This window comes from Festucalex cinctus, chromosome 17, assembly GCF_051991245.1.
Source record: "Festucalex cinctus isolate MCC-2025b chromosome 17, RoL_Fcin_1.0, whole genome shotgun sequence".
Taxonomy (NCBI): domain Eukaryota; kingdom Metazoa; phylum Chordata; class Actinopteri; order Syngnathiformes; family Syngnathidae; genus Festucalex; species Festucalex cinctus.
Window position 1 is genome coordinate 18109782 of NC_135427.1, and position 24143 is coordinate 18133924.

The 24143-nt window shown below is 46.7% G+C and overlaps 4 protein-coding genes across 5 annotated transcripts; 3 read left to right on the plus strand and 1 right to left on the minus strand.

The window, feature by feature from the left end:
* The first annotated feature begins 419 nt into the window (after nucleotides 1–419).
* Nucleotides 420–6636, plus strand: lipf (lipase, gastric). The gene is made up of 11 exons (XM_077503535.1): nucleotides 420–603; nucleotides 1840–1973; nucleotides 2970–3081; nucleotides 3513–3711; nucleotides 3778–3887; nucleotides 3975–4111; nucleotides 5590–5736; nucleotides 5817–5888; nucleotides 5984–6052; nucleotides 6114–6224; nucleotides 6313–6636. Exons 2-11 carry the CDS (start codon nucleotides 1845–1847, stop codon nucleotides 6433–6435), a joined length of 1209 nt encoding a protein of 402 aa, XP_077359661.1. The 5' UTR covers nucleotides 420–603; nucleotides 1840–1844; the 3' UTR covers nucleotides 6436–6636.
* Nucleotides 6570–8696, minus strand: ankrd22 (ankyrin repeat domain 22). 2 transcript variants are annotated; one of them, XM_077503549.1, is made up of 6 exons: nucleotides 8083–8649; nucleotides 7475–7666; nucleotides 7240–7347; nucleotides 7093–7170; nucleotides 6921–7019; nucleotides 6606–6840 (listed from the first exon to the last, which is right to left on the minus strand). In XM_077503549.1, the coding sequence occupies exons 1-6, from the start codon at nucleotides 8101–8103 to the stop codon at nucleotides 6763–6765; spliced, it is 576 nt and encodes a 191-aa protein (XP_077359675.1). In that variant the 5' UTR covers nucleotides 8104–8649; the 3' UTR covers nucleotides 6606–6762. The 2 variants fall into 2 exon arrangements, with proteins under 2 accessions (XP_077359673.1, XP_077359675.1); XM_077503547.1 differs by having other exon boundaries at nucleotides 6570–6840; nucleotides 6921–7170; nucleotides 8083–8696.
* Nucleotides 8697–9120: 424 nt separating this feature from the next.
* Nucleotides 9121–13871, plus strand: LOC144005400 (uncharacterized). Its single transcript, XM_077503533.1, has 5 exons — nucleotides 9121–9460; nucleotides 10991–11150; nucleotides 11226–11287; nucleotides 11347–11434; nucleotides 12443–13871. The coding sequence occupies exons 1-5, from the start codon at nucleotides 9290–9292 to the stop codon at nucleotides 13243–13245; spliced, it is 1284 nt and encodes a 427-aa protein (XP_077359659.1). The 5' UTR covers nucleotides 9121–9289; the 3' UTR covers nucleotides 13246–13871.
* A 410-nt stretch (nucleotides 13872–14281) lies between these two features.
* noc3l (NOC3-like DNA replication regulator) lies at nucleotides 14282–24016 on the plus strand. The gene is made up of 21 exons (XM_077503759.1): nucleotides 14282–14413; nucleotides 15273–15477; nucleotides 15545–15653; nucleotides 15721–15881; nucleotides 16547–16624; nucleotides 16731–16864; nucleotides 16947–17108; nucleotides 17189–17282; nucleotides 19369–19544; nucleotides 19613–19741; nucleotides 20682–20813; nucleotides 20875–20955; nucleotides 21136–21236; nucleotides 21317–21389; nucleotides 21472–21535; nucleotides 21616–21687; nucleotides 22037–22218; nucleotides 22307–22435; nucleotides 22509–22606; nucleotides 22671–22755; nucleotides 23845–24016. The coding sequence occupies exons 1-21, from the start codon at nucleotides 14405–14407 to the stop codon at nucleotides 23992–23994; spliced, it is 2424 nt and encodes an 807-aa protein (XP_077359885.1). The 5' UTR covers nucleotides 14282–14404; the 3' UTR covers nucleotides 23995–24016.
* Nucleotides 24017–24143: the final 127 nt, after the last annotated feature.

A 24143-nucleotide genomic window follows, 5' to 3' on the forward strand; every position in this document is an offset into this window, starting at 1 on the left:
TATATATATATGACGGGATAGGCGAAAGGCCAAGACTTTTGAGGTAGTGAGGCGGCCATATTGGTCCTCCCAATAAACCTTTCTCACCATACCATCCTATACATGTTTTACACGATCCAAATTGGAGAACACTTGAGACACTGCTTAGTAGAAAGAGCGTCATTTATCATTTTTTAAATGTATTAAACATCTCCAAGAGGACTTCAGACATTTGACACAGTAGGCAAGCGATTGACTTTATTTCATTTTTCATCTTTTAGTAGCCAAACATTCGAAACTTTTCAACGTCTGCCGTTGCGCAAGCCAACACGGCAAAGTGACTCATGATTTTGTTGTTGGTCTTTAGAAGTGTCGGCCATTGAGCGCTAGAGGGCGCTCTTTGACACGTTTTCCTTCACGCGTTGTCTTCTTCGAACAAAGACTATCATAAAACAAGATCGACCACAGCACTGACACAACAATCTATTCTTGTGCTTTACATCGACTTTTTTTTTTTTTTTTTTTTTTTTTGATCGGCCCCCTAACCATGGCACGCGGGGGCTGCGTGTGACGTAACGACCGGCGTCACATGACCAGGGTTGAAGCGCCTGATCTCAGCTTCCGGTGAGTGATCGCCTCTCGCCAATCGGCCAAAAAAAAAAAAAAACACACACACACAAAACTCCTGTTAAAGTCTCGCAGACGCGCTCGACGGAATATTTAGTCGGTCGGTGGCGGAGCCGCAGTTAATTCCGCTCGCCTCTTTTTCATTTTGCGCTTTCGTTTCGTCCGGTTTTACGTTCCATTTGTGAACACGTGCACGTCATGAACGGTAGTTCCCGTTGCCCCGGTTCGCTTATCCGCCCTTTACATGACGTCATGTTTGGACGCTCACCTGGCGACCAGTCTGAATTTAGTTGCAGAATTCAAAATATACGCTCTTCTCTTTTTCATTTTCCATTTTGTAGTTTGTATGTGTGCTTGGGGATTATTGGGCTCCAAAGTCCATTTGCACTCAAGTTGCGGCCTTAAACAACAAACAGAATAGGGAATAATGATTTGAAAACCCCTTTTAATACAAGCTAAATAAAATAAATAAATAAATGAAGACACGAGCATCCTTAATGAATTGCTCCTTCAGTTTCGTTGATTTCCAACAAAACAAAAAGCATAATTCTTTCCAAAGAGGGCGGCACGGTGGAAGAGTGGTTAGCACGTCCGCCTCCCAGTTCTGAGGACTCCGGTTCGAGTCCAGGCTCCGGCCTTCCTGGGTGGAGTTTGCATGTTCTCCCCGTGCCCTCTCTCCGGTCTTCTCCCACATTTCAAAGACATGCATGGCAGGTTAATTGGGTGCGCCGTATTGTCCCTAGGTGTGCTTGTGAGTGTGGATGGTTGTCCGTCTCTGTGTGCCCTGCGATTGGCAGTCCAGGGCGTCCCCCGCCTACTGCCCACAGCCAGCTGAGATAGGCGCCAGCACCCCCCGCGACCCTTGTGAGGAATAGAAAATGGATGTTTCCAAAGAATTCATCATGTCACTTGAAAGACCTTTAGTGGTCGCTCATGAAACAACAAATCGTTCAAACAAACTCAAGTTAAACTTAAATGTTGTGTTGTCATGAATGCAGCAATGTTGCACATGAACATCTGCAATGTTTTGTTAAAAGGACATTTTGGTTTCTCAACTTGTTCTCGTATTTATTTTGAACATGAGGTGATGATGGAGACGCCATTTTGGAAGCCTCCCATCCCATCATGCTTTGCGCAAGTGCTCCTGTTACTTTCTGATGATCCGACGTCTTTTCTCCAAATGAAAATTGGAGAAAAAAAAAACTATTTCACGAAATGTGTGCGTGTGTGCAGACAGCATGCAGTGTGCGGTTTGTGCAGCGGCGGCGCTGTTATGCAGTTTGAGCGTGGCCGAGTTGTTGCCACCAGCGGGACGTCGCCCACTTGCCGCTCATTTGTCTCTGGATCCTGAAGTCCACATGAACATTGTGAGTCTCACACACATATTGCATGCAAGGCAGGCTGCGTTGATAGCACTTGCTGGCCTTGGCTTCCATGTTGTGTTGTGTTGTGTTGTGTTGTTTCCTTCCACCGTTTCCGGATATGACGACAGTCGGTCAGATTGACGTCCCTCTCAAGTTTCTTCCTTGAGTTGTGCTGTGTGGAGGACGAGGACGTCAAGTTGTGGACACCCACCACTAAATGTCTTCCAATGGGGTATATGCCACGGAAGAGGCGAGACTGTTTTTGCACATGAGCTTTGATTCTGGTTCTGGTTTGCGACACTGCGGAAAGCATCCCAATACTTGCGCTTCCGACTTTGTGCCCCTCAGTTGCGCATTCGTTCCCGTCGATGGGTGTGAGTGTGTTGTGTGTCTGTCAGTTGTCCGAAGCACGTCAGAGAGCTGAGACGCCCTGTGCGCTCCTGCAAAATCCACGCGGTTGGGGGGCACAGGGGTGGGGGATGCGAATGTTGGAACGCGGCACACATGTGGCAACCCAGAACCGGAATCAAAGCTCATGTGCAAAAACACGGAAGTCCCGCCTCTTCCGTGACAGAAACCCCATTGGATGACAAGAAAAGCAATGTTGTGCCGTTTGTCCCAAAAAAGTGTGATGCAGGCAGTAGGCAGCAATTTCCTTGCGGGCTTCCTGCATGACACCTTCTTGAAAGTCTCAAACCTCTTTTCAATTGGATGGCGGCGGTTTGATCTGCAAATTGCTGCTGTTGGCAAATGCAGATTTTTGGGGGGGGGTTTTTGCCTCTTGTTTCTCAACAGCATTTTTGAAACACTAAACCACATCTGGTCTGGATTGACGTATTTTGGAGTCAGCCAGCACTCCATCGAGCATCAGTTGACACGTTCTTTCATTGGGTTGCCAATCTGTGGCAAAGACACCTGCCCGCCGCTTCAGTTGGCAACTGGAGGTAGCGAGGGCAGAGTTGAGGATGGAGTCGTCTCATCCTTTCTGTGTGTACGCAGACGGAAATCATCCGTCGGTGGGACTACCCGGCGGAGGAGCACCAGGTGCCGACTGACGACGGATACATCCTGACGCTCAACCGGATCCCGGCGGGACGCCGGCGCAACATAAGTACGGACAACACACTCATCTATATATTTATATATGAGTGGATAGGCAATAGCCAAAACTTTTGAGGTCGCAAGGCGGCCGTATTGCTCCTCCCAAGAAATCTTCCCATACCATCCCATACATTTACAGGATCCAAATTGGAGACAGTACTTCATAGAAACAGCATCATTTACAGTGTTTTAAATGGATTAGACATAAACAAGATGACGTCAGACATTTTTACAACTTGCCTTAAATACATTTTGAAATCATATGCAGAATGATGTTTAGCACAGGAGGAAACTTATTTTTTTAATGAAAGAATTATAAATGTAATTGAACACAAGTTGCCTCTGTCAAATCTAATATTGGGGTCAAAGGAAATGAACCATAAAAGCGCAATGTTGACAAGACGCAGGATGGATTATTATTATTTTTTTTCTTCTTTGTAGGTCCGGTGGGCGTGGTTTTCCTCCAGCACGGCCTGCTGGCGGCCGGCAGCAACTGGGTCAGCAACCCGCCGGCGTCGGGTCTGGGCTTCGCGCTGGCCGACGCCGGCTACGACGTTTGGTTGGGCAACAGCCGAGGGAACACCTGGTCGCGAAAACATCGCACGCTCACGCCCGACAACGACGACTTCTGGAAGTTCAGGTACGCTCGCTCGTTTTGTGCACGTCGCCCGTGTCAAGCAGCAAGCGCGTGCGTGCGTGTTCGCAGTCACGACGAAATGGCGCTTTTGGACCTTCCGGCGGTTGTCGACTACATCGTGAAGGTGACGGGACGAGAGCAGCTGGTTTACGTGGGACATTCGCAGGGGACCACCATCGGTACGTCACTTTTTGTTTTTTTTGTTTTTTGCAATCGTCGTCAGCTGCTGGCAAATGACGCTCGCTCGCTGGCGTGTGATTGGTCAGCCTTCATGGCCTTTTCCAGGCTGCCCCGACTGGCCGCCAAGATCAAATTGTTTGTGGCGTTGGCACCCGTGGCCACCGTCGCGTTCTCCAGCAGCCCCCTCACCAAACTCTCCGTTCTGCCGCAACAACTCCTTTGGGTACAAACAACAACACTTCATTAATATTATCATACTTTGGAAAGTTCTCATTTGACTTCATTTTCATTTAGTTTGAAGTTTGTTTTTTTTCTGTTTTTTTGTAATTGAGTTCGTTTGAATTCATTTTCAGGGTGCTTCTGTTTTGATAGGTTTTAGTCATTTAAATGCTTAGTTTTATTTATTTTTATTTTTTTTAACAAAAATTGTATTACTTGTGTGTAATATTTAAAAAACTAATTTAAATAAATTTAGCTAGTTTTAATTAGTTTTCAGGGTGGTTTCAGGTTAGTTTTTATTAGTTTTATTTTTATTAAATTTAATAAATGCTTAGTTTTAGTTAAAAAAAATGTGTATTACTTGTGCACAATATTTTTAAAAAAAGTTAAATAAATTTAGCTAGTTTTAATTGGCTTTTAGGGTGGTTTCAGCTTAGTTTTTATTAGTTTATTTAATAAATGCTTACTTTTAGTTAGTTTCAGTATTAGTTTCAGTTTTTTTATGTATATTACTTGTTAACAATATTTAAAAACCAAATTTAAATGAATTAAATTTAGCTAGTTTTGATTAGTTTTCAGGGTGGTTTCAGGTTACTTTTTATTAGTTTTAGTTTAATAAAAACTTTAGTTTAAGTTAAATAAATTTAGCTAGTTTTAATTGGCTTTTAGGGTGGTTTCAGCTTAGTTTTTATTAGTTTATTTAATAAATGCTTACTTTTAGTTAGTTTCAGTATTAGTTTCAGTTTTTTTATGTATATTACTTGTTAACAATATTTAAAAACCAAATTTAAATTAATTAAATTTAGCTAGTTTTGATTAGTTTTCAGGGTGGTTTCAGGTTACTTTTTATTAGTTTTAGTTTAATAAATGCTTAGTGTTAGTTTAGTTTTAGTTCATTTCAGTATTGGTTTTTAGTTTAGTTTTTTTTTTTTTTTAAATTTGTCTTACTTCTGCACAATATTAAAAAAAACAGCATGGGAGTGACGTCATCTTTTGGTGCTTTTCTATTGGCTGCTGCAAGATGACATCACTTCCATGTGGCACACTTTCAAACGTCCTTCTTCCGCTTCAATAAATAAAAATCAAAAATATATATAAAAATAAAAATAAATCAATTTCATATCACATTTAAAAATCATCCCCAAAGGCTCGTGCATTCAATTCATTACCAAAGACGAAAACAAACGACATTTGTGTTATCATTCTAGTTAGTTTTGTCAACATGTTTCAGTTAGTTTCCGTTTTTTAAAAAGCATTTTCATTTGATTTCGTAAACAAAATTGCGTTTTTTAATTTTAGTTTGTGTTTTCCTTAAGTTTGAGTGAACCCAAATAACCTTGCGTACGACGCGTCGTTCGCACTCGAGTCGTCCTCCGAACGTCGTCGCTCGGCAAACATTTGCGAGCGTCAAACGCGTTTGAACGGAGCGAAGGCGTTTGATGTCAAGTGGCCGGATACGAACGTGACCTTTGCCCCCCGCAGAAGCTGTTTGGGAGGCGGGACTTCCTGCCTCAGAGTCACATCACCGAGTGGTTCGCGGAGAACATTTGCGGCCGCCGTCTGCTCAGCGAGTTGTGCGGGAACCTTTTCTTCGTCTTGTGTGGCTTCGACGAGTTCAACCTCAACATGGTCGGTCACCAAATGGTCGCCGATTAGCCGCTTCCGCCATTGCCAAGATGGCCGACTTGAGCCCAATTGTTTGCTTTCAGTCTCGCACGGCCGTCTATACCACGCACTGTCCGGCCGGCACGTCCGTCCAGAACATGGTGCACTGGGCGCAGGTGAGCGCACGTCGGCCATCTTTGTCAGGTAGCAAACCCTTTGATGCTCAACGCCAATCAACCGGACTAACTCGCCGTCACCGTTGTGCTTTCAGGCCGTCCGTGGTGGGAAGCTGTCGGCATTTGACTTTGGTGCGGCGGGCAACATGAAACATTACAACCAGGTGAGCGAGCAAAGGTGAAAGGTGAAAGCGCCAAAACGTGAAAGCCGCGTGTGCTCCGCAGACCACACCTCCCGACTACCACATCCGCGACATGAAGGTTCCCACCGCCATCTTCTCAGGAGGGCGCGACACGCTGGCCGACCCCAAAGACGTGGCGTTGCTCCTCACGCAGGTCTCGTGATTTCTCACGACCTCGTCATCATTCGGCGTGTGCGCACGTCTGACGGCTTGTCATGTGTGTGCGTGTGTGTGACCGGCAGGTGTCCAACGTGGTGTTCCGGCAACACATTCCCCACTGGGACCATCTGGACTTCATTTGGGGTCTGGACGCCCCACAACTCATGTTTCCCGCCATCCTCAAGCTGCTGCAGCGCTACCACTAGGGGGCGACAAATGTTCAACCGTAAACAAGCACGCAAAAAAGCAACGTTTGTCCATCAAATTGATGTTTGATTCAGATTAGCATCATCATGCTAAATGGCGCTAGCATCAAATTTGACATCAGTGATTGATTTAATAGACACATTTCAAAAGAAATTCTTCACATGACAAGTTTCAATAAATTGACACGCAACTGCTTTGTACTTTAGCTTAACTTCGCATTGTGACAAGAAAGCAGAATTGGAAAAAGAAAATGTTGAGCAAATGGAAAGAAAAGTTTGCTGTTGCTGCCTCACGCCACAGGTGGCGCCACTTAAGTCCATTTGACGTCACTGCGTCTTCCTCAGCAGCCTGACCACCTCGCTGAACTTTAACCTCATGGCGATGTCCAGCGGCGACTCGCCGTCCTGAAAGCAAAATGAAATGTTGCAAATTAATCCCGCGTGAGCTACGACGACGACGAGTCACCTTTCGCAGGTGCACGTACCTGGTTCTTCAGGTGCGGGTCGGCGTCTCGGAGGAGCAAGAGAGGAACCAATTGATGACGTTTCCGCAGACAAACGTAGTGAAGAGCCGTGTTGCCTTTCTGCGCGCGTACACACACAAACGAAGTCATACGCTGGAGTTGAGGCATGCGCAGTCGACGGCGTCCGACGTACGTAGTCGACCGCGTTGACGTCCACGTCGCTGTCCAGAACTTCCTTCATCAGAGCCTCGTTGCGCTTCTGCTTCTGTAACTGTACGCACACAGGTAACGTGATGATGATGTCACGAGATGACGTCATGCGACGATGTCATCAACGTGCCAGGAGGAAGTATCCCAGGAGGAGGATGGGCATCAGCAGGAGGATGATCAGGTGCTCCAGGAGGGAAAAGTTCTGCTTGGCCACGTAGTGAAGGCACGTGCGACCCTTCTGAATTAAAAACAAATAAAAAATAATAATAATAAGGCGATCTGATCAAAACAGATCATCAATTGCGATCAGTAGTGAGGCAAGAAGTCAAGAAAAAAAAAAAAAAGACGACGACGTCTCGTCCGACCTTGTTGCGCGCGCGCACGTCCGCGTGGCTCTCCAGCAGGAAGGCGACCGCGCACAGTTTGCCGCGGCGGCAGGCGGCGATGAGGGGCGTGTCCCCGGTGACGTCATCCCGCACGTCTAACACGCTCGGGTCGAGGGCCGCCGCCGACGAAAGCCGACGAACGTCGCCGTCGTACGCCAACTGGCAGGCGGGCTACGCGGAGGGGGGCGGGGCCCAGCGTGTCCAACGTGACACGCAGCAAAAGGTAAAAGCAGTTTGTTTAATTAACATATCCCAAATCAACCCGTTTGACCAGTTCAACAAACACGCGTGCGCTCCAAGTCAAGTTGGAAGAGAAACTTTTGGAAATGACAAATTGCGTCTTTTGGACTTTGGATATATTAATTGTTGGAAATGTTGACAAAATTGCCTTTCGCTCATTGACATTGAGTGCATACGTACACGCGCGTATGCTTGTTTTAACTAGTTGTGTCAATCATCAGTCAATTTTCAAAGGTGTCTGTTAAAGTTTTTTCCTTGATTGAGATTGTCCAGCTGACAATTCCACTCAAAGAAATGCGAATGTGACAAGAAAAAAAAAGAAAAAGAAAAGAAAAAAGCCTTCTTACCTGCGAGTACACCTTGCCCATGTTTGCCGCACGCAACGTCAGCGAGCCTTTCAAAATAAGAGCAACGCCTTGTGTGTCAAATACTTAATAAAGTGAAAGAAGTGTCTTTGAAAATAATTAATAGATTTTATCCATGTCAAGTTTTTCTACAGTGGCTGAAGGAAAATATGAATACTAATTGCTATTTTTGTGAAGATTCTCATGTTTCATTTGTTTAAAATTCGGTTTTCATTATTCTAAAACCATGACAGCTTTCTTGATGTTTTGAAAATATACTGTTTGCCTTCAATAATTATGAAGGGAAAAAAAATGCATTTTTATCTCATCAATCTTGTTCTAATATTGGCTAAATGGCATTTACACAAATATCGATACGTTAACCACAAACCCTTTATATTTATGTGAGCTTTAGAATATATTTTTGGAGAAGTTTCTTTCCGTGTATTTGTCTCCCCCTGGCTCTTGTACTGTTTTGTATTATTGTTTATTCAATTCAAAATAAATACTTTTCTCTCTCTCTCTCTTTTTTTTCTTTTTTTAAAGGTGTCATTTGTGTTTTGTGTGCGGGTCAAGTTGACGTTGCTTTGAATAGTTTATCATTAAGATTGGTCTTTGTTGTCATGATTATTGTCTTGCGGATTGGTGAACCATTCGCCAATTGTTCACGCTAGTTCCTTTTCTGTATTTACTGAGTGATTATTATACAACAATCTCAAAGTTTTTGGATAATCAAGTCGAGGATTCAGTTTGTGTAGAAAGGCTGAATGAACCATTTTTGGAATGAACACAACACATTTAAGTGACAATGTTTTCAATCTGTTTATATTTGTGGAAACGGGCGCTGAATATGTCTTAAAAAAAGATATATTTTTGTCAATGGTTAGAATAAAATGGCTTCAATGTTGGCAACATGTCGGAAGTGAAATATTAGAATCAATCAAGAAATGTCGAGGTCCTAATGTGGGACATTTTTTTGGGGTTCATTATCAAGCATTAGCGTTTTTTTCTTTTTTTGTGTGGAGAAAAAAAAAAGTCCATGATTGCGCATGCTTGGAAGTTGCCGGAAGTGCGACACGATGACGAAATAAAACTTTTCCGGGGTAGCGACTAGTCAGCGCGTCTTGTGTTGGCTGTCAGTTGCGAATACTGAATTAAAGTCAGTGGTTAAAAAAAAAGAAGAGGATTCATCGGTTAACGTTCGTTAAAAATGAGCGCGGACGTGCACGCGCAGCTGGCCGCTGTCATGGAGGCGCTCGTGCTCGCCGCCGTGGCCGAGCTCCACAAACAGCGGCGCGGCGGAAGCGACCCAGCGGGCGACTTCGGGCCGCCGGGAGAACAATCTCCGCGGGCGGCCAACCTACGCGGAGAGAACGGCGAGGTGAGATCTGACCACGGATCTGAATATATGACTGGATAGCCGATAGCGCATCCTCGCCATACGGCGGCCATCTTGTTCATCCCATCTCGCGAGCCGAAGGCCGGAGGCGGGCTAGTCACTATTTTGTAACAAGTAAAAACAAAAACAAGTGGACGGTATGCGCTGCTTCGAAGACGCCCCCCGCCTTTTTTTTTTTTAATCGCTCCGTTCAGAACCCAATATTATATTTGGCGGAGGCATCTTTTGTTGAATTCCACTTATATTTTTTTAATTAAAAAAAGTTTCCGCCTGTAAATATCATTAAACATATCATGTATACGTGTATTTAAGGCAAGTTGTAAAATGTCTGAAGTCTCTTGTTTGTTTACCAAATTAAAAACATCATCATAAATGATGCTGTTTCTACTCAGTACTGTCTCAAATGTTCTCCAATTTCGATCCTGTGATTTATTTTTTTGCTTTTATTAATTCCAAAATCAACAGACATCCAAATCAAACTGAGCACACACATAACAGAACCGTGCTGTCGAACCAGACAATAACACAAAAAAGAAAAGAAAAAGGAAATAAACTCAAAAAGGTCAAATTAGACAATAATTTACGACCCTGTATAATAGGATGGTATGCCGACAAACGTTTCTTGGGAGGAGCAATATGGCGGCCTCGCGAATTCAAGACTCTTGGCCTATCGGCTATCCAGTCATATATTCAGATCAGTGGTTCTGACTGTCCTCATTGAGCGCTATGAGTGGCCCTACGCTGTTATTCGTTAATCCAGTCATATATTCAGATCAGTGGTTCTGACTGTCCTCATTGAGCGCTATGAGTGCCCCTACGCTGTTATTCGTTAGCGCGTCCGCCATTTTGGATGTGGCTGATAAACTCCTGAAAGTCAGGAAGTGTCAATGTACAAAGTGTGCAAATTGTTCATTAGTGTAGTTGTATTAAATTGAAACTATCGTATGTCACTTTTAATGTCAGGATTACAAATATGTAACCCTAGAATGAAGTGGAATGAGCGCTCCAAACCAAAGTGTAGGGACATCCTAAAATTTGTAAATGTACGTGTGAAAAGTCTTGACGTCACTTGCTGCTATGAATCAGTCACCAAAATTTACTTCTCGACTCAAAACAATCGCCTCAGCATTTTGGATATTTTTTTTTTGTTTGGACATAAATACTTTTTTTCTCTCCATAGACATTAACATTGAGGAAATAGTTTCACGTCACAAAGCTACGACCAATATTCTGAATATTTTCCAAGATTGATGTGGCTGTAGGTAGGGATGATTGGCCACATAGATTTTGGTGAAAAGTGGCCACTGTTTGCTGTCATCAAGTGATGTGAAGCTCTTTTGGATGGAGAGGAAAACACGAAAGGAAAACACGAAAAATATGGGGGTGAATGTATTGACAGTCTTTGCCAAATGGGATGCGGCGTCCACCTGACGTGATTGAAGTCAGCCGTCACAGCAGCGTTCGCGTATGTACGGTGCACGAAATCTGGCGTGACGCGCTCATCTGTCCCAGGTGTGCTTTGCCGCCATCTTGGAGACGCTGGCCAACGAGGCTCTGGGCAAAATCGTCAACATCGTTGAGCAGATCAAACCGAGACGCGGCGGCAAGCGAGCGTGCGCCGACGAGATGCCGCGGGTTGCCGTCATCAATGTCCTGAAGAACGCCTGCTTGGGTAGGTGCTGAGTCCCGCCCCTCGTGATGATGTCACAGCCGACCGAGCTAACGTGGCGTCCGTCTGCCCACACAGAGGCGGAGCACTCGTACGACGTCCTTTCCTCGGGTCGCGCCAGCCCCCCCGCACCGGCTCAGGTAAGCGCCCGCACTTGATCTGCCGCTTTCACGCCTCGCTGATGGATTTGTGGGGGCAGGACAAAGCGCCGGACCGGATGCCGTTCACCCCGAGCGTTGACGTCATTGACGAGCGTGGATGTGTGGACATGGATGTCATCCTTGAATGTGAGAACACAAAACAAAACTTCCGCTCGGGAAATTTTCCACACATGAAAAATGTTTTGCTTGGTCTTGATTTGAGTTGGGAGTCAACTTCAGCATCAGTGCTGGCTGTGGACAAACAAAAAAGCAATCGGGCTCCCGGTAGCACATTGCGTGGCTGTTCAAAGCCAAGAAAAAATCCATCCAAAATTGTTGTCACGGCTTGTATGAGTGCTAGCCGTGATCCCCATTGACTGAACCGGCGTACTGCGCTCGTCATGACTTGTGTAAGAAAGACACAAGAGAGACAATGTCTGCTTTATTCCCTTCCCCAAACCCTCAAACTACTACCAAAAATGTCAAACAACTTTGTGGAAGAGCACACAACATGACCAGTCGAATGGCTCCAAAATGAGCAGAAACGTCTGCACCAAGGTCACGTTCGCCACTGTTGTTTTGAGCCAAAGGCTAATGATAGCTAACCGTTCATGCTAACATTTCTTGACTTCCTATTTACTATAAATGCCAACCAACAAAACATTGAAACTATGAGGTCATATCAAATGATTCTGACCCTGCTCGACAGCAATCATATACAAAAACTTTTGGTTTTGCCGATCGGTCCAAGTGAGTGAGGCCACTCTTTCTTTTCCTGACTTTTGCTGCAGCAGACAGCAACGCATATTTCCTTGGCTTCCGGGTCACGCAACTTGTCTCAAGTGCAAATATTCAAACTGGATGAAATGGCCCAAATTGCCTGTGTTTACCATCTTCCATTTGTGCACAAAAATTAGAAAACGAGTTCACCGTTTTCTTCACTTTTGTTTTTGGAACCAGTATTGAGAAAAAAAACATTTTTTTTTTTAATTATTATTTTTTTTGAACGAATGATACACTGATTTGTTTAGATTCCTTTTTGCTGCTGCCTCCTTTTCTGCTTTGTGGCCATCACCACCGCAACTCATTTTTTTATTTTTTTATTTTTTATTTTTTATTTTTATTTATTTATTTATTTTTGTCTCGGCGGCGCAGGCGACGGAGCGGATGGCGAGCCGTTGGGCGGCTGGCACTCAGAAGAGTCGGAGTCGGCGACGTGGGAGGAGCCTGAGGTGGAGGCGGCGGAGGACGTGGCCGCCAAGCCGTTCGCCTGCGAGTTCTGCGGCCGCCGCTTCACCATGCGCCACAACCTGCGGCGGCACGCCAACCTCCACACGAGCGGCAAGTCCTTCTTCTGCAGCGCCTGCGGAAAAGGCTTCACGCGCGCCACCGCGCTCAAGATCCACGAGTTGGCCCACGCCGACCACAAGGCCCTGCCCCTCGCCGAGCAGAAGCCGCCCCCCCGCCTCATGTGCCAGTTTTGCCCCAAAAGCTTCCTGCACGCTCACAACCTGCGCAACCACCTGCGCCTGCACACGGGCGTACGGCCCTACGCCTGCGACCTTTGCGGCAAGACCTTCCGCCAGAAGGTCAACCTGAAAATCCACGCGCGCGTGCACACAGGCGAGCGGCCGTATGCGTGCCGCCAATGTGGCAAGAGCTTCACGCAGCAGAGCAGCCTGGCGGCGCACGCGCGCACACACTCGGGCGAGCGGCCGTTCGTCTGCGACGTGTGCGCCAAGACCTTCGGCAGCAACAACAGCCTGAAGATTCACCTGCGCGTGCACACGGGCGAGCGGCCCTACGCCTGCGACGTGTGCCACAAGACCTTCATCCAGGGCAGCCACATGCGCACGCACAAGAGTCAGGTGCACCTCGGTGGCAAACTCTGCGATAGGTGCGGCAAGGCCTACGCCAACGGCCGCAACCTCAAGGCGCACAAGTGCGTCTACGCCTGACCGAGACGCGACCGACCAACCTCGTCTCGTCTCGTTGCACACCTGGTGACTTTTTCTTGCAACAATTTCACGGCCGAGGTATCGGGGTCCTCAGGCGGCTGTCGATGGCTGCCCGATTGGCAGGAAACGAGCAGGATGACGTCGACGATTGAGGTTACCGCAGCAACCGCAGAAGCAGGAATGTTCGGCGTCGGATTTTGGTTCCTGGTTGTTGGTTGTTATGTTCTTGGTTCTGTTTTTGTAAGAACTTGTTGATCCGATACACTCTATCACATCTTGTTGGTGACACGGTCGAGCGATCGGCACATCTGCCAATCAATCGGAGGCTAATTGGGTCTCCGCTCGCTCTCGATCCGTCTTTCACCCGTTGGCTTTTTTCTCACACCTTATTACACAAAAATGAATTTGGGATTTTTCATTTTTAGTTTTGAGAGTAGGTTTGTTAGCCTTATTTCGAAAATGCTTTGTTTTTATTTTAGTATTTGTTGTGTTTATGTTCTATGAGTATTTGTCACAAGAGTTGGCAAGAGTTTTGCACTCATTGAACTGCACTTCTCAAAGTACCCCTTGGTCTTAATTCTTCTGTCTGGAATACCGAAATAAAAAAAAGTTTCATAAGATATGAACACCCAAAGACTCACGTAAGTTATTAGACTCGACTTTATTCATAAAGCACTTTAAAACGAGCATTGCTCTATTCAAAGTGCTGTACATGGAATAGAAATCGGTCATGCAGTAAAAATAAGTATACAAGTAAATCAAATTTACATCAAATTAATAGGTAGGTAAGTGAATAAAGAAACATCAAATTCATAACACAAAATACAGCAGACTGTATTTATAAATGCATATTAGTTTATACGCCAATTGCTTGTCATGCGACTACGTAGGAAGTCACTGATCATATTTTTTCTTTGTTAGCTGCGTTTTTTTCTTTCCGAATCCGATTTGAGAAAACTGATATAAGCATTTTGAGGTCGGACCAGGTGCAGTGCGACCTCCTGCCGCCACGGTCGCTGTCTACAACGTGGCGGTCGTATTTGAGTCATTTCGCCTTTTTTTTATCTTCTTTGTTTCCGGGTCGTGGAGTCTCGACACACGCGTGCGGGACGCTTGGGTTTTGTCTTCCTTCCACCTGGGCACAATTTTCACCTTCACTATGGCTCCGGTGAGTAAAAAAAAAAAACTCCACAGAAAACAAACGCCAAGTTCATTCGTTCGTTGTTTGGTTGTGGAATTGATGTTTTGAACGACGTCCATCTTGTCACTAGTGTGGCAACTCACAAGTGTCTGCTACATCTGATTTGACGTCACGTCGTTTTTGTTCAAAACCAGTAACAATTCATACATGCAGAGGTTTATGGACTTTTTAAGGTTGGAACTTTAGGCTCCTAAGGCCGCCGCGTGGAAAAATACAAGAAGGAAACCAAAACTGAGCAGTAGTGCAGGACAGTCTGATCCGTGCGTTACGTCATTATTTGGAACTGGAAAGAATTGTCGTGTGTCTCCATCGAATTTCTGGACCATTTGAAGTACCTCAAATCAACTTTATTTGTATAATCATGGAACGAAGTCTCAAAAGGCTTTCATCGTGCACAATCACAATGACAAAAGTAAAGTCAAAGAACGCAGCAGTCAAACGGGCCAAAATTAAATGTCAGAAGGTTATGATGGGCAATTTGCAACTAAATGGGAAAAAAAAGAGGAATCAAACCCATTGTGGTCAGAGCAGAGGTCAACTTAAAAAAAAAAAAAAATGCAGCGCACCTCCCACACATGCTACAGCTCCAATGCAGGAGTCTTCAAAACGAGCCTTGCAATAAGTTGTGTGCGATTTCAACAAATCAAAATAATATATTTTGTTGAACTGTATGGGAAAATGACAAATGATTCCACAGCATTTGTCAAAAGGCAAAAGTTGATGAAGACAAACGATGAGTGTGAAAGAAGCCAGCGCGCTTGTTGTTGTTGTGTTTTCCTGCGTGTGACCCCCGTCCGTTTGTTTGCCGGTGGCCCGCCTGCCGCAGTCGCGCAACAAGAAGCGGCGTCCGTCGTTCCGCCGGCTGCTGAAGACGAGCGGCACCAAGCTGGACAACAAGCTGAAGAACCGGCAGATGAAGCGGACCAACTGCGACAAGAAGCAGCGCAAGGAGCACAAGAGGATGCGGCAGGCGCTCAAGGGTGTCGCCATGGCCGCGCCGCGCCCGCTTGATGTCACCGCCAAAAGACCTGGTGAGTCAAGCCGCCGCCGTCGTCATATCTGCCGAGTCGTTACAGTCATGTGATGTGCGTCTGCCAGAGGAGGAAGAGGACGACGAGCACTTCCTGGAGACGTTGCCCACCGACATGATGGACGACAGCGACCTGCAGCAAATGGCATCCTTCCTCAGCAGGGACCTGTCGTCATGGTAACGCACACACACCCACATATGTGCACGACGCACGTCTGAGGTCGTGCGTGTGCGTGTGTCTTAGTGGGCCGGTGCACGGCGCCAAGAAGCGCAAGTCGGAGGTGGTCCGAGGGTACGAGAAGATTCCCAGGAAGATGGCGGCCGCGCCGGACGAGGAGAAGGAGGTGCTCCACTTGCTGCCCATCAAAGACAAGACGCGACTCATCCCGCAGAGCGTGCACAGAGGTGACGTCCGCATTCCCCCTCAAAAAGTCGGCATCAAAAGCTTAAAAAGTGGGCACATCCTTTATTCCCAAAAGACATTTTTCATCTTATTGCAAGCTGAAAATGTTGTTTGACAATCGTTCAAATGTGTCGCTAAATGTCAATTGTATAAATGTTTCCATACAATTGGCTGGAAAAGTAAAAATGTAAATTTGTTGTTCCAAGCAAGTGGGATGTGTGAAGTGAAGGTCCCATAAGGCGCCAGTGTGAAAGGCGTCTATTTTTTTTGTTCTACCACTAGAGGGTGCCCACACGCCACTTGTGCCGAGCTCAGCAACCTTTTTGGAAGGGAGGGATACTCTTTGGAGAGTCACTCGTGCTACCAGTTTGACACGCACTCGAGGAAATTAAAAAAATAAATAAATCTTTGCTTACTTCAATGACATTCAATAACTATTTTTAATATTTGAAGACCCTGATGACGTTCATGATTTCTCACGATCATTAGGAAAGTAATCAATACGTTATTTCTGTCAAACTCTGCCACTGTTTATAAATGATCACATGTAAGACATTCCTAGAAAATCCCAATGTGCCATCACTGGCGTTGGTGACACCTGCACTGGCGGTCGCTTGACAAATTTGATTGCTGCTGGCATCTTTTGATGTTTGTTGGCCTTGTGCAGTGGTGACCAAGCAGCTGGATGAGGATGAGGAAGAGGAAGAGGAGGAGGAAGAGGAAGCCACACAGGAGGCTGAAATGGGTACGGATCTTGTGAGCGGAATCATTGTCATAGAAACCAAGGAAGTTTACTGTGGCCTTTTCAATCACGGGGCCCCGCCCCTTTTTTTTTTTTTTTTTAAATCCAGGAGGGTCGGAGCTAGTGAATGGGCCTCCGCTGACGCCGGCGCAGCAACGCGAAGTGCGGATGTGCAAGATCAAAGACAGGAAGTTGACCATCGCACGCCTGGCGTCTTGCGTTATCGCCAATCCCGTCAACAACGTCAGACCCGACCCACTCGCCGGCCACGCCATGTGTGTGTGCGCGTGCACATGAGAGCTGATTTATATGCGTGTGCGTGCAGATAAAGTGCGTGAAGCAGCTGCGCGGCATGCTGATGGAGGCGGACCCCAGCGTGGCGGTGACGGTGCGCAAGCTGGCCATGGGGTCTTTGATGGAAATCTTCAAAGACATCGCCCCCACCTACAAGATCCGACCTTTGACCGCCGCCGAGAAAGCCGCCAAGGTAACGCTCGGCGCGGGCCGGTGGACGGTTCCGTCCGTCGCCGTCTGACATCATTTCCGCGGTGCCGCGCGTCTTCGCAGGTGAAGAAGGAGACGCAGCAGCTGCGAGAGTTTGAGGAAGGCCTGCTCAGTCAGTACAAGTTGTACCTGGAGGATTTGGAGCAGATCATCAAAGGTAGGCCGACCGACTGACCGGCGTGAGAGGACCCTCGTCACTCAAGCCGCAGGGCGGCCATCTTACGGTGCCACTTTGACTGGCAACTTTTTCTTCACGAGAGCCCAGCAAAGAGCAAACGTGACTCGTTTGCATTGCGATTGTCAATATGGTGACCGGCGGAGGTCGTCAGGTTGACCTTTTGCACATCACTTGATGCCGCTCAGCAACATGATCATGCAGACCAATCTTTCATGAGCACCTGGAGAGAAGATTGAAATGAAATGTACATGTAGATGTCTATGACGCCATTAGCACAGAAAAGAATGTCTTCAAGTGAGGCGTCTTTAGTGAGTGGCAACGTAAGATGGCGGCCAGTGGTGAGTAAGCGCCATTAGGCGTTTTTCCAACGCTGGAACTTTTGGAGAACTTTTCAGTTTACCTTGGTAAAATTCAGTTTGCGTGTTTTTCCACCAACAACAATTACCAGGGTACCGGTAATTAAATTTCCCAGGGGCCATCCAAATACTAGCTCACCAACAGGGTCTTCATGAGCCAGGCAGGAACTTTGAGGGGGCGGGTTGTAATGACCACGGCTGATTGGTCAAATTTGGGGGCGGTTTTTACATCAGCTGGGCTCAATCAAACTCATTTGAATTAGTTATGGAGAACTCAAAGACGCTGTGGAAACACAATTCTAAATTCCCTGCTGAACTTTTACAACCAAGAACTCCCGTTTCCAGAACTCAAAGTTCCTGGGCTTGTTGGTGGAAAAACGCATATTCAAGTCTAAATATAAAGTAATAAATTGAAATCAACTAATCGAGTGACCTATTTTGTTGCATCACTGCGAACGCCCAAATCAAAACAAACTCGAAAGTTGACATTATGATAAGAATTGATGGCAACTGACTCGTAAGCACCAAAAAAAAAAAAAAAAAAAAAAAAGGATCAAATGCAACCTTGTTGTCTACGGAGCCCGGTAGGGGACATCACCAAAATACTTGAGACGCAATCTAATACAATCCTATTGCGGTATATAGAAATACCTATTGCATTACAATGCAATCATTTGCGATATAATGCAAAACTATTGCGTTTTAACGTGATGACTTTTGCAAAACTAAATTGTGAAATAATGCAAATTGTGTAGGAGAGATTCCACTTCCGGGTCATTTGTAACAGGCTTGTCTATCATTAACACAGCCATTGCTTTGTTCATTCACTTTTAGTGAATACATATAATATCCATCCATCCATCCATTTTCTTGACCGCTTATTCCTCACAAGGGTCGCGGGGGCTGCTGGCGCCTATCTCAGCTGGCTCTGGGCAGTAGGCGGGGGACACCCTGGACTGGTTGCCAACCAATCGCAGGGCACACAGAGACGAACAACCATCCACACTCACATGCACACCTAGGGACAATTCGGAGCGCCCAATTAACCTGCCATGCATGTCTTTGGAATGTGAGAGGAGACCGGAGTACCCGGAGAAGACCCACGCGGGCACGGGGAGAACATGCAAACTCCACCCAGGAAGGTCCGAGCCTGGACTCGAACCAGAGACCTCAGAACTGGGAAGCGGACGTGCTAGAATACATATAATAAATATAAATAAATATAATGATGTATTGCAAAATAAGGCAATGTTATCTTTGGAGGGGAAGTAAAGATTTGCACTTCCGGGTTAATGATTGAAGCGTACGGCGACGCTGGCAGGAGCATGGATGATGAGTTGAAGAGACTTTTGCCATCTACAGATGTCCGAGGCGAGGACATACTTCGCATTTAAAACAATGTGTTATCAACAAAATGTTAATTAACTAAAAGTGAGTGAACAAAACAATCGTGGTGTTGATGATAGACAACTTGCTGTTGCTAATTGTGGAATCTTTAAAATCTTTTTGTGATGTCCCCGACTGGGCCCCATATTTGTCTGGAAGCTTGTGAATGAAAAATCCGATTGCCCCGCTATGGATTTTTTTTCTTTCTTCTTTTCGAAAGGTCAGATGCGGATGGGCGTTAAACGCGCATGTGTGCGTCACTCGCCTTCCTTTGGCCATTTTGCGAGGCCGTTTGCGTGACGTGCGTTTGTGTTTGCGTGCAGACTGGAAGCATGAGAAGAGCAAGCGCAGCCGAGCTGTGTCGCTGGACTCGTACGGGGGCCTGGCGCAGGTGGCAGTGCGCTGCCTCTGCGAGCTGCTGCAGGCCATGGCGCACTTCAACTTCCACAACAACATCCTAGTGGCATTGGCGCCGCTCACCAACGACCCCGTCAGGACGGTGAGCGCTCGTTCCCAAATGCCGCTCCCGCTCAGCGCCACCTAACCCGCCAGCGTGTCTCCGCTCAGGTGTCAGACATGTGCTGCCACGCCTTCGCCCAGCTTTTTCGCCAGGACCGGGTGGGCGGGGCCTCGCTGGCCGCCGTTCGAGTCATCTCGGGTCTGCTCAAAAGTCTCAACTACAACGTCAGGCCGCAGGTAAGCGAACCGCACCCCCGACACACCTTGCAACTGAAAGGCGATGTCAACTTTCAATTATTATTTTTTTCTTCAAAATTTCAAAAACACGACTTCAGTTCAAGTCAAGAAGAGAGCGAACAAATGTTGACCTCACGTGACCCCAACACCACATGCTTTTAGTCTGACATTTTGTCACTGACCTGAATATATGACTGGATAGTCCATACACGCCAGTGCAAGCTGTTGAAGTAACAGGGTAGCCATCTTGCTCCTCCCACCTCGCGAGCAGACTACTGTATCAACTTTACGCTATATGGACAGATGAGACATATACAGCTCGGAGGCAGCTAGTATAAGGCCGGAGGTGTGGTCGGGGGTTTGTGGCAGGATACTCACTATTTTTTAACATGTAAAAAAAAAATAAATAAAATAAAATAAAATAGTGGACGATATGTGCTGCTTCTAAGACCACGTGTTTTTCTTTTATTGCTCACTTCCTTAGATTTGGAAGAGGCATATATTGTTGAATTACAGTTGTATATTTTTTTTCCCTTCTGTACTAAACACCATGAAGCATATCATTTATACATGTATTTTAGGCAAGTTGTAATATGTCTAAAGTCCTCTTGTATATGTTTAATAAATTTAAAACACCATAAATCATGCTGTCTCTACTAAGTTCTGTATCTGTATGTATTCTGTAAATGTGTCGGATCGTATGCTACGAAATGTTACTTGGGAGGAGCAATATGCAGGCCTCGTCACCTCAAAAGTGTTGGCCTATCGACTATCCAGTCATATAGTATAGATGAGTGCATTTTGCACGTTTTTGGGCAAATGACACAAATGACAGCACGTGACATCTGAAGTTGACTCGTACTTCTTTGGAATTCTGATTGGCCGGGTGGATGTGCCACATCCAATATGGTGAAGTTATTGCATGCATGTGTGCGTGCAGGTGCTGCAGACGCTGCTGAGCGTGCGAATCCAGGAAGCGCTGGTCAAGAAGGACGTGAAGGACTTGACGCCCGCCGTCAAGCTCATGCGCCACAAAGACAAGCAGAAGAATCTGTCGCGCATGCAGCGCAAGGTGACGTCCGGTCTCGTGACGTCATGTGACACCATGTGACAAACGGCCTCCGTTTGTGCAGTGGAAGAAGGCGGAGGAGAAGCTCTCGCAGGAACTTCTGGAAGCCGAAGCGTCGGACAGCAAAGACAAGAAGATGAAAACGGTGACGGACGGCTTGATCATTGAATTTCCGTTTGCAAATTGATTGGAGCGTTTGAAAGTTTGTTTGATGAGGACGTAAACGCTTTTATGCCAAGTCATGTGACCTTTGACAGGTGCAGCAAACGAGTTGTTGACTATTCCTTCCAGACGTGATTTTTGTTGTTTTTCATTTGTCATGCAGCACACGGAGACACTGAACATCGTCTTCCTCATCTACTTTCGAATTCTGAAGAAAGCGCACAAGTCGGCCCTCCTTCCTGCTGTTCTGGAGGGGCTGGCCAAGTAATACGCGCGCGCACACACACACGCGTGCATATGCACACGTGCACGCACACGCTAACTGTGATGTCACTTCCTGTCAGCTTTGCCCATTTGATCAACTTGGAGTTCTTTGACGACCTGCTCAATGTGCTGCAGAGCCTTATCCAATCAGGAGTGAGTATGACAGACTCCGCCCACTCACTCGTCTGTCCGTGTCGGGAGCACGTCGTTAATTTGATTGCTGGCTGCCGTGCAGGATCTGACCAATCGGGAGAGACTTCACTGCATCCAGACCGTCTTCACCATCCTGTCAGGTCAAGGTGCGTGCGTTGGTGTGTGCGTGTGTGCGTGCCCGTGCGTATGTGCGTGCGCAGGAAATGACGGTGTTTGTGCACGGCAGGTGACGCCCTCAACATCGACCCGCTGAACTTTTACTCTGAGCTGTACGCCATGTTGCCGCAGTTGCACGCAGGTGGGTGTTCGCAAGCGTGACCTTCAGTGGGCGGAGTCGGCAACCGTCCGCTCCACAACACGCGGCCTCACTTGCTAGAACAAAAGTCTCGCCATTGATTCTTTATCCTTTGAAGAATGGGCAATATTGGTGCCTAGTGAGAATGCGATGAGAGCGTGCCTGTTATACTGCCCCCGTCTGGCCAACAATCAGCAGCACATTGGCATAAAAAAAAGCACTCAATCATTTTTGCTTTATAAAATGCTACTTTTTTTTGTTAAATATGAATAATAAATATAAATAATAATAAATATATGCATAATCAATATTTGGACCATTTTGATGGGGAAAGACGATTGTGGTCCTGCAGGCGCTCCCAACGATGACGTCATGATCGTGCTGCGCTGCCTGGACGGCATGTTGATCCGGCGCAGGAAGCAGGTGAGCCTGCAGAGGGCGATGGCGTTCATCAAGCGACTGAGCGCGCTCAGCTTGCACGTGCTGTCGCACGGCAGTGTCGGACTGCTCGCCGCCGCCAGGGCCGCCCTGCACGTGAGTGTGTGCATGCACGCGTGTGTTTGTGTGTGTGCGCACGCTCGCGACAGCCAACGCGTCAATCGATTTGTGGTTTGCCGTCAAGTCGTTCCCCAGGTGCGACTTTCTGTTGGACAACGAGGTTCAGGGCAGTGGCGTGTACCTGGCAGAGCTTTCGCAACCCGAACACTGCAACGCTCACAACACCGCCTTGTGGGAGCTGCACGCACTGCAGGTAAGTGCGCACAAGCCTGATCTTTTGCTCCTGACCTTTGCACGTGACGCGTGTGTGCGGTGTGCTTGCGCAGAGGCATTTCCACCCGGTGGTGCGACAGCTGGCGGCCCACCTGAGCGTGGGCGCCCCCAGTGAAGGCGCGTCGGCGCTCCCGCTGGAGCTCAGTCGCAGGTTGGTGCGTGCGCGTCTGGCAACCTCTGGCTGCTATGGTAACCTGTGCCCACATTCCGTCCAGGTCACCGGTGCAACTCTTTGAAGATTATGATGTCAAAGACATGACCTTCAACCCCCCAGTTGCTCCACCCAGACACAAGAAGAAGGTACACACGTGCCACTGACCTGTATACAGTCTTCCCTCGCTATAACGCGGTTCACTTTTCGCGGTCTCGCTGTGTCGCGGATTTTTTTTAAGTGCAATTTTGCATATTTTTTTTACAGTAATATACCCATTTTATAAAATTTATGAAGGTTTGAACATTGTCAAAGTTTGAACAAGAGAGAAATGTGAGAACATGTAAATGCCTCAATGAGAAAAGTGTATAAATTGTGCGGTCGGGGATTTTAGAGGCTTAAAACATTTATAAGAGTTGTAAAACATAAAGCTAACTACTTCGCGGATTTCATTTATTGCGGGTATTTTTTGGAACCTAACCCCAGCGGAAAACGAGGGAACACTGTATATCACTGGATAGCCGATAGCCCATACACGCTTGTGCAGGCTGTTGAAATCACAGGGCGGCCATCTTGCTCCTCCCATCTCGTGAGCAGACTACGGTATCAACTATACGTACAGATGACACATATACACCTCGGAGGCACTTAGTATGAGGCCGTAGGTGGGTTGCTCACTATTTTTTCACAAGTAAAAAAAAAATAAAAAATAAGTGATGTGCTTATTTGAAGACCCCATTTTTCTTTTTTCTTATTTCTTATTTTTTCAAATGTCTGAAGTCCTCTTGTTTATGTTTAACCAATGGGGTATATGCCACGGAAGGCACAAAGTCGGAAGCACAAGTATTTCTGACGCACACGTCGCAAACCGAACCGGAAACAAACTGCAAAAACAGTCCCGTCTCTTCCGTGGCATATACCCCATTTAAATGATGCTGTTTCTACTAAGTAGTGTCTCAAATGTTCTCCAATTTGGATGCTGTGAATGTATGGGATGGTATGCTGAGAAATGTTTCTTGGGAGGAGCAATATGGCGGCCTCACCTCAAAAGTATCGGCCTATCGCCTATCCGGTCGTGTGTGTGTGTGTGTGTGTGTGTGTGTGTGTGTGTGTGTGTGTGTGTGTGTGTGTGGGTGTGTGTGTGTGTGTGTGTGTGTGTGTGTATATATAGATTAGTGGTACATGTGCACACGCGTAAGACGGACACGCCAAAAGTCCATTTGCATTTGTGCTTGCAGGAAGTTTTCCGAGCGGATTGGTCGCTGCTGGATGGCGACCTGCAGCGACTTGTTGACGACGCCCTCAGCGCCAGGCAGGAGGCGGAGCTTGACTTTATGCCAAGTCACAAATACTCGTGCACGCATGTCAAAATGTCAAAAATGACTTGAGTAAAAGATTGACTACTTTTTAGATGATAGCTGCTGATTGGTCACTCTTGTGCGCCTGCCCCGCCGATTGGTCGTTCTTGTGCGCTTGTCCCGCTGATTGGTCGCTCTTGCGTGCCTGTCCCACTGATTGGTCGCTCTTGTGCGTTTGT

Coding starts and splice junctions, on each gene's coding strand:
- lipf (XM_077503535.1), top strand. CDS start 1,845: ATGCAGTGTGCGGTTTGTGCAGCGGCGGCGCTGTTATGCAGTTTGAGC. Junction 3,712..3,777: donor GACGACTTCTGGAAGTTCAG/GTACGCTCGCTC, acceptor GCGTGTTCGCAG/TCACGACGAAATGGCGCTTT. Junction 6,225..6,312: donor TGGCGTTGCTCCTCACGCAG/GTCTCGTGATTT, acceptor TGTGACCGGCAG/GTGTCCAACGTGGTGTTCCG.
- ankrd22 (XM_077503547.1), bottom strand. CDS start 8,103: ATGGGCAAGGTGTACTCGCAG. Junction 7,348..7,474: donor ACGTGCGCGCGCGCAACAAG/GTCGGACGAGAC, acceptor TTTTTAATTCAG/AAGGGTCGCACGTGCCTTCA. Junction 6,841..6,920: donor ACCCGCACCTGAAGAACCAG/GTACGTGCACCT, acceptor TTTTGCTTTCAG/GACGGCGAGTCGCCGCTGGA.
- noc3l (XM_077503759.1), top strand. Junction 16,625..16,730: donor CACACAGGAGGCTGAAATGG/GTACGGATCTTG, acceptor TTTTAAATCCAG/GAGGGTCGGAGCTAGTGAAT. Junction 20,956..21,135: donor AAGACAAGAAGATGAAAACG/GTGACGGACGGC, acceptor TTTGTCATGCAG/CACACGGAGACACTGAACAT.
- LOC144005400 (XM_077503533.1), top strand. CDS start 9,290: ATGAGCGCGGACGTGCACGCGCAGCTGGCCGCTGTCATGGAGGCGCTC. Junction 11,151..11,225: donor CCTGAAGAACGCCTGCTTGG/GTAGGTGCTGAG, acceptor CTGCCCACACAG/AGGCGGAGCACTCGTACGAC. Junction 11,288..11,346: donor GCCCCCCCGCACCGGCTCAG/GTAAGCGCCCGC, acceptor TTGTGGGGGCAG/GACAAAGCGCCGGACCGGAT.